General features: G+C 43.3%; 1 protein-coding gene across 2 annotated transcripts in view; it reads right to left on the bottom strand.

Annotated features, from left to right (window-relative positions):
• DHX37 (DEAH-box helicase 37) overlaps positions 1-14,633 on the bottom strand; it is a 96,858-nt gene that overhangs the window by 10,599 nt on the left and 71,626 nt on the right. Inside the window, exons 25-28 of one of the 2 annotated variants that reach the window (XM_089653712.1) lie at positions 14,451-14,545; positions 9,850-9,923; positions 4,618-4,715; positions 4,077-4,482 (exon numbers count right to left, since the gene is read on the bottom strand). In XM_089653712.1, coding sequence (XP_089509838.1) covers positions 4,394-4,482; positions 4,618-4,715; positions 9,850-9,923; positions 14,451-14,545 — 356 coding nt within the window. In that variant the 3' untranslated portion in view covers positions 4,077-4,393. Of the gene's footprint in view, positions 1-4,076; positions 4,483-4,617; positions 4,716-9,849; positions 9,924-14,450; positions 14,546-14,633 lie in introns of those variants that run through there. The other variant, XM_089653713.1, reaches the window with a different exon arrangement.

Consider the following 14,633-nt stretch of genomic DNA (forward strand, 5'->3'; position numbering starts at 1 on the left):
CATGGGCCCCTATATACCGCCTCCTCATGCTGCTGCCAAGTCCAGAGTCTCTCATGGGTCCCTGTACGGCCTCCCATTGCTGCTGTCTCCATCGCCACACTCTGCTGCCATGTGCCACTTTCAGGTCTCTTCACACTGCTGGTGTGTTAAATTTTTTGACATAGGGTGCAGGCAGATTACGGGCCTCACATAGCTGCTGCCAGGCCCCTAATCTGCCATGGGCCCCTATATACCGCCTCCTCATGCTGCTGCCAAGTCCAGAGTCTCTCATGGGTCCCTGTACGGCCTCCCATTGCTGCTGTCTCCATCGCCACACTCTGCTGCCATGTGCCACTTTCAGGTCTCTTCACACTGCTGGTGTGTTAAATTTTTTGACATAGGGTGCAGGCAGATTACGGGCCTCACATAGCTGCTGCCAGGCCCCTAATCTGCCATGGGCCCCTATATACCGCCTCCTCATGCTGCTGCCAAGTCTAGAGTCTGTCATGGGTCCCTGTACGGCCTCCCATTGCTGCTGTCTCCATCGCCACACTCTGCTGCCATGTGCCACTTTCAGGTCTCTTCACACTGCTGGTGTGTTAAATTTTTTGACATAGGGTGCAGGCAGATTACGGGCCTCACATAGCTGCTGCCAGGCCCCTAATCTGCCATGGGCCCCTATATACCGCCTCCTCATGCTGCTGCCAAGTCCAGAGTCTCTCATGGGTCCCTGTACGGCCTCCCATTGCTGCTGTCTCCATCGCCACACTCTGCTGCCATGTGCCACTTTCAGGTCTCTTCACACTGCTGGTGTGTTAAATTTTTTGACATAGGGTGCAGGCAGATTACGGGCCTCACATAGCTGCTGCCAGGCCCCTAATCTGCCATGGGCCCCTATATACCGCCTCCTCATGCTGCTGCCAAGTCCAGAGTCTCTCATGGGTCCCTGTACGGCCTCCCATTGCTGCTGTCTCCATCGCCACACTCTGCTGCCATGTGCCACTTTCAGGTCTCTTCACACTGCTGGTGTGTTAAATTTTTTGACATAGGGTGCAGGCAGATTACGGGCCTCACATAGCTGCTGCCAGGCCCCTAATCTGCCATGGGCCCCTATATACCGCCTCCTCATGCTGCTGCCAAGTCTAGAGTCTGTCATGGGTCCCTGTACGGCCTCCCATTGCTGCTGTCTCCATCGCCACACTCTGCTGCCATGTGCCACTTTCAGGTCTCTTCACACTGCTGGTGTGTTAAATTTTTTGACATAGGGTGCAGGCAGATTACGGGCCTCACATAGCTGCTGCCAGGCCCCTAATCTGCCATGGGCCCCTATATACCGCCTCCTCATGCTGCTGCCAAGTCCAGAGTCTCTCATGGGTCCCTGTACGGCCTCCCATTGCTGCTGTCTCCATCGCCACACTCTGCTGCCATGTGCCACTTTCAGGTCTCTTCACACTGCTGGTGTGTTAAATTTTTTGACATAGGGTGCTGGCAGATTACGGGCCTCCCATTGCTGCTGCCAGACATGTAATCTGCCATGGGCCCCCGTACCGACTCCTCATGCTGTGACGTTGCAACAAGGTGTAATTCAACCCTACATATGTTAGACCGCCTTTACGAACAGCTAAAGGCCATCACAGATTTCCTGATGTTAAAAGCGGATAAAGGTACTCCCTGTGTAACTTAGATGTCAGCCATTGTCAGCTCATGTGTGACACCTGCGCTTGCTCAGGCCCTTTGAGGAGGCCACGCTATTCGTGAGTCGGCAGGACTATGGGATGAATGAGGTCAAATCGGCCATGGGCCCCCGTACCGCCTGTTCACGCTGATGCTGGTCCCACAGTGTGACCTGGGTCCCTGTACGGCCTCCCATTGCTTCCACTCTGCCATGTGCCACTTTGAAATCTCCTCACACTCCTGCGGTTGTCCATTTTGTCATAGGTTGCTGGCAGATTACAGGCCTTCCATAGGTGCCACCAAGCCCCATATCGGCCATGGGCCCCCGTACCGCCTGGTCACGCTGCTGCTGGGCCCACAGTGTGACCTGGGTCCCTGTACCGCCTCCCATTGCTCCCACTCTGCCATGTGCCACTTTCAGGTCTCCTCACGCTCCTGCTGGTTTCCATTTTGTCATAGGTTGCTGTATGGCCTCCCATTGCTGCTGCCTCCACCGCCACACTGTGGCTCCAAACACTGGTTTTGGCCCCGTGACTGGCCAAAGGAGTGAAGTGTGCAGTGATTCTAAGATCGACGGCACTCATCTGCATGTCATACTGACAGACAGTATTATTTCTCTTCCCCAGCAGACTCCAAGGGCATTTAAATTAAAGGTACAGTGTTCTGCACTAATATTAAGTCTCTCTGAAGCCTAGAAACACCCTTTTTTAAGTTAAATTCACAGCGAATTTATTCGACTCGAATCGAATATTGTCCACGAATTCGCCGAATCAGTCGAATCGAATTTTTCATTTCTTCGCTCATCTCTAGTTACAATGGCCCAGTCAAAGTCCAGACCTAAATCCAATTGAGAATCTGTGGCAAGACATGAAAATTGCTGTTCACAGACATTCTACATCCAACCTGACAGAGCTTGAGCTATTTTTCAAAAAAGAATGGGCAAAAAGTTCACTCTCTAGATGTGCAAAGCTGGAAGAGACATACCCAAAAAGACTTGCAGCTGTAATTTCAGTGAAAGGTGGTTCTACAAAGTATAGACTCAGGGGGGCGGAATACAAATGCACACCACACTTTTCAGATATTTGTAAAAAATTTTGAAAACCATTTATCATTTTCCTTCCACTTGACAATTATGGGACACTTTGTGTTGGTCTATTACATAAAATCCCAATAAAATACATTTACGTTCTGGTTGTAACATGACAAAATGTGGAAATATCAAGGGGCATGAATACTTTTTCAAGGCACTATGTCTCTCCTCGAAGATCCTTTCCAATGTGGCCTCTTCCTTCTGTATTAACACCCCAAAACTTCCCTCAGAATATAACTCACATAATAAAGTGACAAAAATCACCAAACTGTATTTCTTCACCACCGGTGTGCGTACTTTTCACAGTAACATGACCTCCAGATATGTGCAATAAAACATAGGGATCGTAGTGCAGTAATCCTTAAAAACTTGTGCTCCAGTAGAGTATGTGGAGGGAGCTGGAGATGAAGTGTCAAGAGGACCAAGAAACCAGTTGATGGTCTTAAGGGAGAAGCACACTGGTGGTGAAGAAATAAACAGTTTTGTCACTTTTTTATTATGTAAGTTATATTATGAGGGGAGGTTCTCAGTTTAAAGGAATACTACACTATATGTAAGTTTTCTGTTTTGGGGAATTAATGCAGAAGAAAGAGGCCACATTGTAAGGGATCTTGGAGGAAAGACATATGTATATTGTGGCAGGAAGTCCCCTTATTGAGGGTAAGGGTAAATAATAAGCTAGGTGGATGGTCAGCAATATCACGTGGTGAAGAGGTGTTTTTATGCGGTTTTTGCACTTTATAAAGTAAATGGAAGAATTTATTTTGGTGTCATAATAAATGGAAATTTACAACACTATATATACTTTTTTTTGTTATTTATTTACCTTGGGAGTACACACAGAATACCAAATGGAGATAAAGAAGAAAAGAATATAAGTTGATATACAAGGCTCAATTTCATCATCTGTTTGGTGACAGCATAATGAGAACATTATCATCTACATATGGAAATTTGGTTTTTCATATGCACTTTTTAAGGATCTTTGGATAGTGTTGTGACCACTCGTATTATGTAAATTATTTTTGTCTACCCAGGGGGTTAGTTTATTTCCAGCTGCTGGACAATTTAACACCTTTTGGCGCTGTCTGGTTACTTTATATCATCTTCACTTACCCTTATTTCCCCAGCATCATCTGGAACCCGTATATCATTGTCCGACCCGCTGGATAATCGGGAGTAGAAGAGGTGAGGCTTTTTTTAGCTGAATTAAGACCGTAACCTGTTTGAGAAATTGTGACAGTAGGATGATCCCTGCTGAACCGCCCTTTATATCACATACCTAATTACCAAAGATAGACTGGTTTGCATCCACACAAATATAGAAAATATATTTAGTTTTAAATGTTTAATTTCAATTCAGTATGTACATATGTTACAGTATGTACTCCATAACAATGAGGCCTTGATGGCCACATGCAGAATATAATACAAAAATTTCACAAAAACCAATAAGAACTTCGTTACATTGTAACAATGTATGATATCCATTATAAAAGTACATTGGTGAACAGAATATTATACAGTCTTGACAATGTCAATGCGGCAATTTGATCTTGACTAAATACTGAGTATTTAAGGCACTTTGAGGCAAAGGTTCTTCAACATGTATTGTCAGTATTCATTCTATGGACAGCTACAGGGCAAAGCTCAATTAGAGGAGATGACTGGTGGCCAGACTTTAGATAAATCTTCATGTACAGCTTCAGGGATCCACTGACAAAAGGCATGTAGCAAATCTGTGGGTGAGAAAGCAGATGTTTTTCAGTTTTTTAAAAAAATAAGTTATGCAGAAGATATGCGCACACATTAAAATATACTATTGTACAGCAGTTTATTACAATAACTCAAAGGCTGGGAGCATGTCTACTTACATTTCGGGTCATTTTTCCATGCAGCCAGTAGTGAAGAACGGTTATCTGCATTCTCTGAAACCAAGGCCTTTAGTAACACTTCTGTTCTAGGTTGTAGTCTAAAGGGAATTAAAATGAAGTGTTATTTTTAAAAAAGAATGGTCTACATTGCAAGCACTAGCACTACTGTAACCATTTGATGAGCAAAAGCTTAAAGAAACTGAACTCATTACAGGCTTAGTGAAATAACCATTAAGTTTGGTAGCTACTATAAAGTGTGTGTCTTGGCAAAGTGAAGAACAAAAAAATGGATTTGGTGGAGCCTGAATCCACCGAGTCTGAGGGAGAGTGGAAGGATCCATGAGCATCACTGAAGTGACGCACCAACACTCATTCCCATGAGAGCTAGCAGAAAGACACCAGCCAGCCCTTTCCCCCTCTTCCTACACCGCAATGAGGCCTAAAACCGGAAGTCTCCAACTGTGAAGATGTCAGCCCCTCCGGGAATGACGTCTTGTGTCTTCCAGTCAAACAGCCCAGAACTCAGAGGTCCAGCTCCCATCCACAAGGAGGAGAGCTCCTTCTCCCCACCCTTGAACCAACCAGTGCCAGACATTTTGCTGGAGACAGCTGTCAAGAGGGGATTTTCACCACAGAACATGGTCCTCACCAGGCATTGAGAGTAGAGGAGCATCAGACCGATTTTTTTGTAAGAATTTATTTTTTTTAATTTTTAAATTAATATCAGTGTCAGTTAGTGGCAGGATAAAAAAAAAAGCAAATTGTACACTATTGTTTGTGGGCCATACTAAGGGTACAAAAAACAACATACACATATGTGGTATTGCTGCGATCGTTAGGAACAGGTGAAATTATTTTGTGCTGTTCTTTGGTGGTTGGCTATGGTAGTAGCAAGAAATATACAACTAAATTTAAAAAAAAATTTTGTTTACTATTTTGGGTCAGTTTTTTCTTTGATAATAATAAGAAAATCAGGAGATATCCATTACCATTTACCACCAAATGAAAGCCCAATTTGTCCTGAAAAAGACAAGGCATAATCCACCTAGATGTACAAAGTAGTTGTGATAATATGTACAGTTTTGCTAAAACATGTCAAAATTGCAAAATTGTGTCAGGCCTTAAGAATTGTTTTACCCTTAGGTGTGAAAGGGTTAAGGAACACAAAAGAGCCAGAAAGAATCAGTCTAGGCGATTTCAATCCTTGTAGGTAAAATCATCAAATGGGGATGATGTGTATCTTAATGCGGGTTATGTTTTGTGTTCCTTTTCTTTTCATATATAATAAATGAGAAATTCTCCACTATCCTCCATGATAAAATTCCACATGAAATGTTGTCCTTAACCAGGTCAAACGATATTGTGGGGGATTTCCACGACTTTGCTATTGCGATGTGGGCTGCTAAAAAGACAAAAAAAGATTGGCCTCCTCACATACCAGGGAGTCTCTAAACTTGGGCGTCTCAATAAGGCCTGCTGTGGGCTCTTTTTAAGATTCATGCCCGTTAATGAGTAAAGGAAATTGTAGATCCGAATCCAGAATCTACAGACTTTTGGACATTCCCACCAAATATACAGGAAAGAACCATCTTAGGAACAGCCTCTAAAGCAGTGTGAAAAGGCTCCAAGGACGTAAGAGTCTAATCTTGTTGGGACCATATACCATCAAAGTAACATTTTGTAGTTTGCTTCTATAAGTGAGGTATTAATGTATGTGCTGGATGCATTTCCCGCTCATTTGTGCCAATCCAATCCTCAAGATCCAAGTCCACTTTCAGGTTATGTTCCCATTTTAGCATATACTGTTGTTTGGAAGAAGATGACAGAGAAAATTACTGATATCAAACCAGATTTATGTCACATGAGCTACACAGAAATTCAAAGGCAATCCAGATAGAAGTATCCCCCCCAAGCGTAGTACTGATTTTAAGAAATTAAGTAGTTGCATGTAATGATAGACCTCTGCACCAGGGAGTTGGTGTCCCTCCCGTAACAACTGGAGCGAAAGAACCCTCCCCTTACACAGATGTCAGCAAAGCATTGCAATCCTTTATACCTCCACCATTTGAAGGATGCAGGGGTGAGGTCAGGGGTGAACAATGAGTTAGACAATATAGGAACAAGGGGGCTATTGGCTGATTGAAGATGATGAGATGTATTGAGTCTGTCCCACAAGCTCAATGAAAAGGAAAGGGTGGGGCAAAGAACAAGCAGTCTTGTTTTAGACTGTAGCCACATCAGGCTAGAAGACCTGTGGGACGTGGCTGTGCCCTCTATGGACATTCAAGGCATCAATGTTTTGCTAGTAAGAAAGTGAGCCAACTGGGCCATTTGTGCAGCTTGAAATTAATTCCAGAGGTCCGGGACCCCCAGGCCACATCTCGTTTTAGGTGTGAAGAGCATCTGTCTGTTCACCCTGGGTCTCTTGTCCTCCCAGATAAATTTAAGTAGTTTCTGCTCGAACATGGTAAGATCTGAGTTATATATGGTTATCAGAGGAAATACAGTATCCGGGGCAAAACATTCATTTTGACAGTATGCAACCTACCAAACCATTAGAGGGGCCCTATAGACCATCTGGTCAAGTCAGCTATCAAATTTTTGTATAACGGGGGGGGGGGGGGGGGGGGGGGGTAGTTATGTTGATATAAAGTAGCAATGTTTTTCTTTTAAGAAGAAACCATCACTTTTGCTAACGTGTTTCGTCTGTTAAAGTAAGCTTTTCCTGGTTACTTGCTGGCACCACATATTTGCAGCTCCACTCAGCATCTGCACTTCAGAGCTGGGTTCCTCGGGGAACCGCTGTATGTGCTTCCTGGTGCAGGTGTACAGGCAGGCTGGGGCTTTTGGAAGACCAGATAGATTAAACATGCCTGAAGAAAATTCTGCTGTAGGATTGTCTGTACAGTAGCAAAGGCTTCTACACAGCAGCATACAGAGGGCATTGGCTCAGAAATCACATCCAGAGAAAGTTATTTGATAAGACAACATTGGTTGGGTGGAGCCAGAAAAGATACTAAAAAGGAAGAGGCACTCCTGCGTGCACTCACTCCTGTAAATTACGTGTTCAGCAGATCCCAGCCAAACAAAATGATGACGCTTAAAGTACAGTTACACCACAGTGGAGCAGATAGGAGGCGCCGGACTGGACCTGACTTCACCGCCAGCAAAATCCGATGTGCATGGTTACGTGCAGGGGCGGACTGACCATTTGGAAACCCGGGCACTGCCCGAGGGCCCGGGATCAGTAGGGGGCCCCATGAGATGCCCCTGGTACCTTTTTCATAGGCTTTTTTGAGTTTGGGCAAAGACACAGGGGCCCCATGATCCCTTATTGCCCGGGGGCCCCATGAGTTGTCAGTCCGCCCCTGGTTACGTGATTCAGAGTGCTGAGGCTGCTTTCTCAAACCATGTTCATGCCATAGACATTTCATGTTTATTTCTATGAAGGAAGTTACACACACAGCCCATATACAAAAAAGGGGAAAATTTCCTTGGTTAATCATAGCCTGATAGCCATTACCAGATATAGGAATAGGTGTACTTTCGCAGGTCTGGTTACAATAAATCTGCAGAGAATCCACAGATATACTAGCTTTACCTAAATAGCAGAGTCCTGTGTAAACTGAAACACAGACCAGTGGTCACTGCTGACCTCAGGGCCATCACAAAAGAGAACTCCAGTATACTTAAGGAAGTTGGAAAATCTGCATTTGTAGGCTAAATGTAATTAGGCTTACATCTACCAGTAGATGTCGAAAGTAGAAAATTCTTCAAAATAAAGCCAGACAATATAAAGAAAGGAAAATTATATCCATTCTCCTATCCTAAGGACACTAGACAAAACTGAGCAGTGGTTATAGCACCAAGTTGGCCCTTAGTTATCTATGTGCCTAATGTCAATTTCTCCTGTAGGCAACAGTATAACCTATATAGCTTAATCACTTGGCAACCGTGCTATAGCCGATTGATGGCTACAGCATGGTTGTCCAGTCCTGGGAGGGCGTCATATGATATTCTCCTAGAACGCGCCCTCCCGCATGCCTCCCGGCGATCTCCATGATCGCTGTGTCCTACAGGCACAGCTGATCACGTGGTGTGGTAAAAGGCCAATCACAGCGGCCTTTTACCACGTGATCAGCCTTGTCCAATGACACAGCAGATCACCGGTAAATGCAGTTGCCAGTTATCGGCTGCACTTTCCTCACGCTGTCACAGAGTGAGGAAAGTACTGCCGATAACCGGAAATTGTCAGAGGACGGATCGGCACGGATGATCAGTGCCCTGATGAACGGTGCCCAGCAGTGCCACCCACCTGTGCCCAGCAACGTCGCCCACAAGTGCCCTTCAGTGCCACCCACCTGTGCCAATCAGTGCCTAGTAGTGCCACCCACCTTTGCCCAGCAGTGCCACCCATCAGTGCCCAACAGTGCCGCCAGTCAGTGCCCATCGTTACATATCAGTGCAGCATCATTAGTACCGCCTATCAGTGCTGCCTATCCATGCCACCTCATCAGAGCCCATCAGTGCTGCCTACCAGTGCCCATCAGTGCTGCCTACCAGTGCCACCTCATCAACACACATCAGTGAAGGCTAAAAAGTACCTGTTTGCAAAATTTTATAATAGAAACAAAAGAAAAAATAATTTTTTTTTTCAAAATTTTTTGCTCTATTTTTGTTTATAGCGCAAAAAAATAAAAACACCCAGCAGCAAATAAATACCACCAAAAGAAAGCTCTATTTATGTGAAAAAAATTATGTAAACTTTATATGGGTACAGTGTTGCATGACCACGCAATTGTCATTCAAAGTGCGACAGCGCTGAAAGCTGAAAATTGGCCTGGGCAGGAAGGGGGTAAAAGTGCCCAGTAGGCAAGTGGTTAATTATCATCAAGCTCTGTCATTTAATGCAGAATAGAGAAAAGTAAATTGCTCAGCAACTCTGCTATAAATTGAGCTAAAAATCGCTGTCACTCAGACCATTCATGTTTCCTATCAAGAAAACATTAAAGAGAGTGGTTCTGTAGCATGTCATATATCACTACTACAAAATACCTTGTGATATGGCCCTTGTGTGTCTGCTACCAAACTTTGGCAAGTACAACTTCAAAAAAAAAAAAAAAAAAGGTAATATCTATTGCAAGCAATAAAGCATGGTTGATAATATAGTGTAAACTACTGTGGCAAAACAGAACTGACATCTGTGGTTATTTGTGAGTAAATATTACTTACTTGGCCCATGACTTAAGCATGGTTGTGGGGCTTGACAAGAGAATTTTGGTGTAGGAGCCCAACTTTTTTACCACCTATAACAAAACATGGCAGTTATTATTTACACAACAAACAATTTTTTCACGATGTCAGAACAAAAATTGACTAAAATTGCAAACTCATCCCATATACCAACTAACATAACTTGACGTAAACACATTCCCTACCTGTACAGTGTATTCCACCACTGTGCATGCTAACCAGGGCCACAGATACTCTGCTTGTAACCCAGAGGCCCAAACAGTTTTGCCCAGGAATAAGTGTTCCAGAAAATGCCTGTCATGTAAAATTCTTAATCCTCACATGTACTTTGTCTTTCCTATTCAAGTACTATCATTACTGTAGTTAAAGCAGGACTTCAAGCAAAAAAAAAAAAAGCCTATTAAAAGAATAAAAAAAGTTTTACTGCAAAATTTACTTTCACCCCGGAACTGTCCCCCACAGTACTTTTTTCACCATTATTCTCAGTCTTCAGGGTGAAATGATGACTAGCATAATTCAACCCACTCCCTCTGAGTCCAGGTTGTCATGGATCCACCCCTAGATTTTGAATAGCCAGTGAAGGTGAAATCCTTCCTGTCACTCTGCTTTCTGGTCCTATAAGCATGCCCCTTTTTGGTTAATGAAATGCTTCTTATACTGCTTCTTCCTTTTCCACTCTGAGCTTTGCTGTACAGGGACAGCAGTAGGCTAATACTAGGACAAATTTAGGTACTTGCACTGCTTGCATTAAAAAAAATGCACATATTAAAAACACACATTTTTGGACTAAGATTATCGAAAACCCTTAAAACATAAATTTTATGAAAGCAGAGGCCATGAAAAAAAATGATGGTAATTGTAATTACAGTGCCCTGAAAAAGTATTCCTCACCCTTGAAATTTTCCACATTTTGTCATGCTACAACCAAAAATTTAAATATTTTTTATTTGGATTTTATGTGACAGACCAACACAAAGTGGCACATAATTGTGAAGTGGAAGGAAAATGATAAATGGTTAACATTTTTACAAATAATTATCTGAAAAGTGTGGCGTGCACATGTATTCAGCAACCCCTTTTACTCTGATATCCCTAACTAAAATCTAGTGGAACCAATTGCCTTCAGAAGGCACCGAATTAGTAAATAGAGTCCACCTGTGTGTAATTTATGCTCAGTATAAATACAGCTGTTCTGTGAAGTGCTCAGAGGTTTGTTGGCAGGGGCATAGATAAGGGGTGGGGTCAAGAACCCCCCTGCAGCCCACAATCCACTTGCCCGTGAGTGGAAACAAGGTGGGGGCGGCGAGCAGTGCTGGGACTAGGGGTGTGTGGGAGGGGTGGAAGTGGTGACAAGCAGCAATCTCCTGTATGGCTTTCAATAAAGCAGCTGGAAGCTGCGGGAGGGAGAGGAGAAGAAGCGGCTTCCAGCTGAAAGCCATACAGGAGATCGCTGCTCGTCACCACCCCCACTGCTGCACAGAGCATACCTGATGGTTCGGTTTTCTTTCCGCCCCTCCCTCCTTTCCACTCATCCACCCCTTCCTTCCAGCCACCCCTTCTTTCCACCTACCCCTTCCTTCCAGCCACCCCTCCCTCCCTTCCATCATCCACCCCTCCCTTCCACCCACCCCTACCTTCCTCCCTTCGTTTCTTCCAGACACCGCTCCCTCCCTTCCACACACCCCTCCCTTCCTTCCACCAACCCACCTCTCCCTTCCACCCACTCCTTCCTTCCTGAAGAAGGTGCTCTGTTCGGATGAGACCAAAATTGAACTTTTTGGCCTAAAAGCAAAACGCTCTGTGTGGTGGAAAACTAACACTGCACATCACCCTTTATACACCATGAAACATGGTGCGGGGAGCATTATGTTGTGCGGATGCTTTTCTTCAGGAGGACAGGGAAGCTGGTCAGAGTTGATGGGAAGATGGATGGAGCCAAATACAGGGCAATCTTAGAAGAAAACCTGTTAGAGTCTGCAAAAGACTTGAGACTGGAGCACAAGTTCCCCTCCAAGCAGGACAACGACCCTAAACATACAGCCAGAGCTACAATGGAATGGTTTAGATCAAAGCATATTCATGTGTTAGAATGGCCCAGTCAAAGTCCAGACCTAAATCCAATTGACAATCTGTGGCAAGACTTGAAAATTGCTGTTCCCAGATGCTCGCCATCCAATCTGACAGAGCTTGAACTAAATTGAAAAGAAGAATGGGCAAAAATTTTACTCTAAATGTGCAAAGCTGGTAGAGACATCCCCAAAAAGACTTGCAGCCGTAATTGCAGCAAAAGGTGGTTCTACTCAGGGGGACTGAATATGCGCCACACTCTTCATATATTTATTTGTACAAAATGTTGAAAAACATTTACCCTTTTCCTTCCACTTCAATTATGTGCCACTTTGTGTTGGTCTATCACATAAAATCCCAATAAAATACTTTTACGTTTTTGGTTGTAACATGATAAAACGTAGAAATTTTCAAGGGGTACGGATACTTTTTCAAGGCAGTGTATTTCTGCTTTAATTTCAAATATCTCCAAGGTCCACCAAAGTGGATGGCATGCCAGAGGCCTTGGTGCAATACTAATATGGATCATGTATCATTACAAGCCAGTATTCTAGGTGGCGTCCACGGTATGGGTGTCTGCTTTTGTCTTTGCACATTCACAATTATCTTAGCATTTTCAAAGCTAGGTAGTGCCCCCTCTATGACAAGTGCATGCTTTACTAGTTGTGAAGCTGAGTGACATCATTGCATGGACACCATCCTGGGACGTGTTGTGCATGCTGGAGTGTAAGCTGAGAACCTGCCTATTGTAAAGCAGGTCATGTTCAGAATCATATTAGGGGAAGCCATCTGATGTCTCCTTCTCTCAGATACTATCCCCAAATGTGGTCAGTAGTATGGGGTATAGGTGAGGTTTGGATGATAATTTTAAGCACCAAGGATATCTTTTACTGTTTGCCGGTCCCCCTAACTTGCTGCTGACCTTACCCTGTGTCCTCTGCTCTCTGTTCTAATAGATCCTCCCCACAGGCACCCTGTTATTTACGTTTTGGTGGATTCTTTTGAGATTTACCTATTTGGTCTTTTGATCCTCTGTTGCTTGAAACAGTCCACAGTGCAAAGATAGGGGGACATACCAGAACTGGCTTTTACTAAATTCAATTTTTGTAAGTAATGCTTACAGTAATAAAATTCCCCAAGAATAGTGCTGCGCTGCTTACAGTGCATTCACAAAGTATTCAGACCCCCTTCACTTTTTCCAGTTTTGTTATGTTGCAGCCTGATACTATAGTTGATTAAATAAATTTTTCTTCTCTCACAGAGTGTGACAGATCGTGTTGCAGCACGCCCCATGGTGCGCACACGAGGCACGATCGTGGGAAGGCATTATATGACATCCACCCAGGATGGCAGCTTTCCCGCACGGCCATTATATTATGATAATGGATGGGCAAGAAGTGGTTAAGGAGATATCTGTCATCTATTAGACTCCTTATGACAAACTGCACTCTTCCTAAACATATGAAGCAAAAACTGTGCTCAATCTGCTGCTTTTCTGGCTGCAGCAGCTGGGATTTGACAACTCTGAACCCAGAAGTGCTGAAAGTGAAGCGTTTCTGGGATCAAACAGCAAGATTAGTAAATAGAGGTAAGACCTTGCAAATAGCTGTCTGAAACTACTATATAGTCCACAGCCAAGAGAAGAAAATGAAAACAATCTCCCACCTGCTAGAGCAGCTGAGAGTTTGTTTACATGCTGGTACGGTTGCCTTCATAATACTTAAAGAAGCAAAAGGGTTAAAGGTGAATTAAATAATACAAAACATCATTAGTTTGTGTCTTTTATATCTGCCTGGAGATTGGCTTTAGCAAATTTAGACACTTACTCCACAACTGTAATCCATAAAAGCCCTCATCTATTTTTTAAACTTGACAGCAATTACATTTTTTTAACAAGATTTACTATTATAATTATTAATATTCTATAGTTATTAGCCCCCTACATAAAATCACTTTTTGCCTGTATCACTTTTTGCCTGGGTATTCTCCTAGACCTTCTTGACAGCTATCATGTTCACTTGACTATGCAAGCTCTAAACACCCAAAAACACACTAAGGAGATTCATTACAGATAGATGTACAATACAGAAAAAGTGTACAATATTCCCAAAAGGACAGAATTAAATACCCAACTAAAAATGGCTAAGGCTATACCTAAGCCAGTAAAAGGATGTGGCTTGTAAAGTTGGGATTTGTGTTTTATGAGGATAGGGTACATCTGGAAGAGAGATTTCTGATATCCATACAACATCCTCAACATAATTCAAAAATAATAATTCAGTTCTGTATAAATTCTGTGTATGTGAAAAGATATCCAAATATGAAGCCTGAGTTCTACTTTCCTGTATGTGTGTTTAACACTTGTGCCTGTGCTCGCTTGTAAATGTGAATAGTAATAAGTAGCTGTAGGCGAATGGAGAAGAGAGAAGTAATTTTTTTGCACCCAAACAGAAACATTCTTGTTTCACCCCAATTCTGTCGTCTTGTACAACTATGTTAATGTCTAGTCATACCTTTCCTTCCAACAAAAACTTGGCAAAATATCTGTAACGATCTAAGCCATCTGGATAATCAATAAGCACAGCAGGCAACTGCCATCCAACTCGATCTAGAGGATAGAGCATTACAGAGTAAGATTAGAAGATAATATCTGCAGAGGTAATCTTAACTGAAGTTCTATAATCATAAAATTTAGC

This window comes from Staurois parvus, unplaced genomic scaffold, assembly GCF_062004578.1.
Source record: "Staurois parvus isolate SC_StPar_1 unplaced genomic scaffold, SC_StPar_1.0 ptg000719l, whole genome shotgun sequence".
Classification (NCBI taxonomy): domain Eukaryota; kingdom Metazoa; phylum Chordata; class Amphibia; order Anura; family Ranidae; genus Staurois; species Staurois parvus.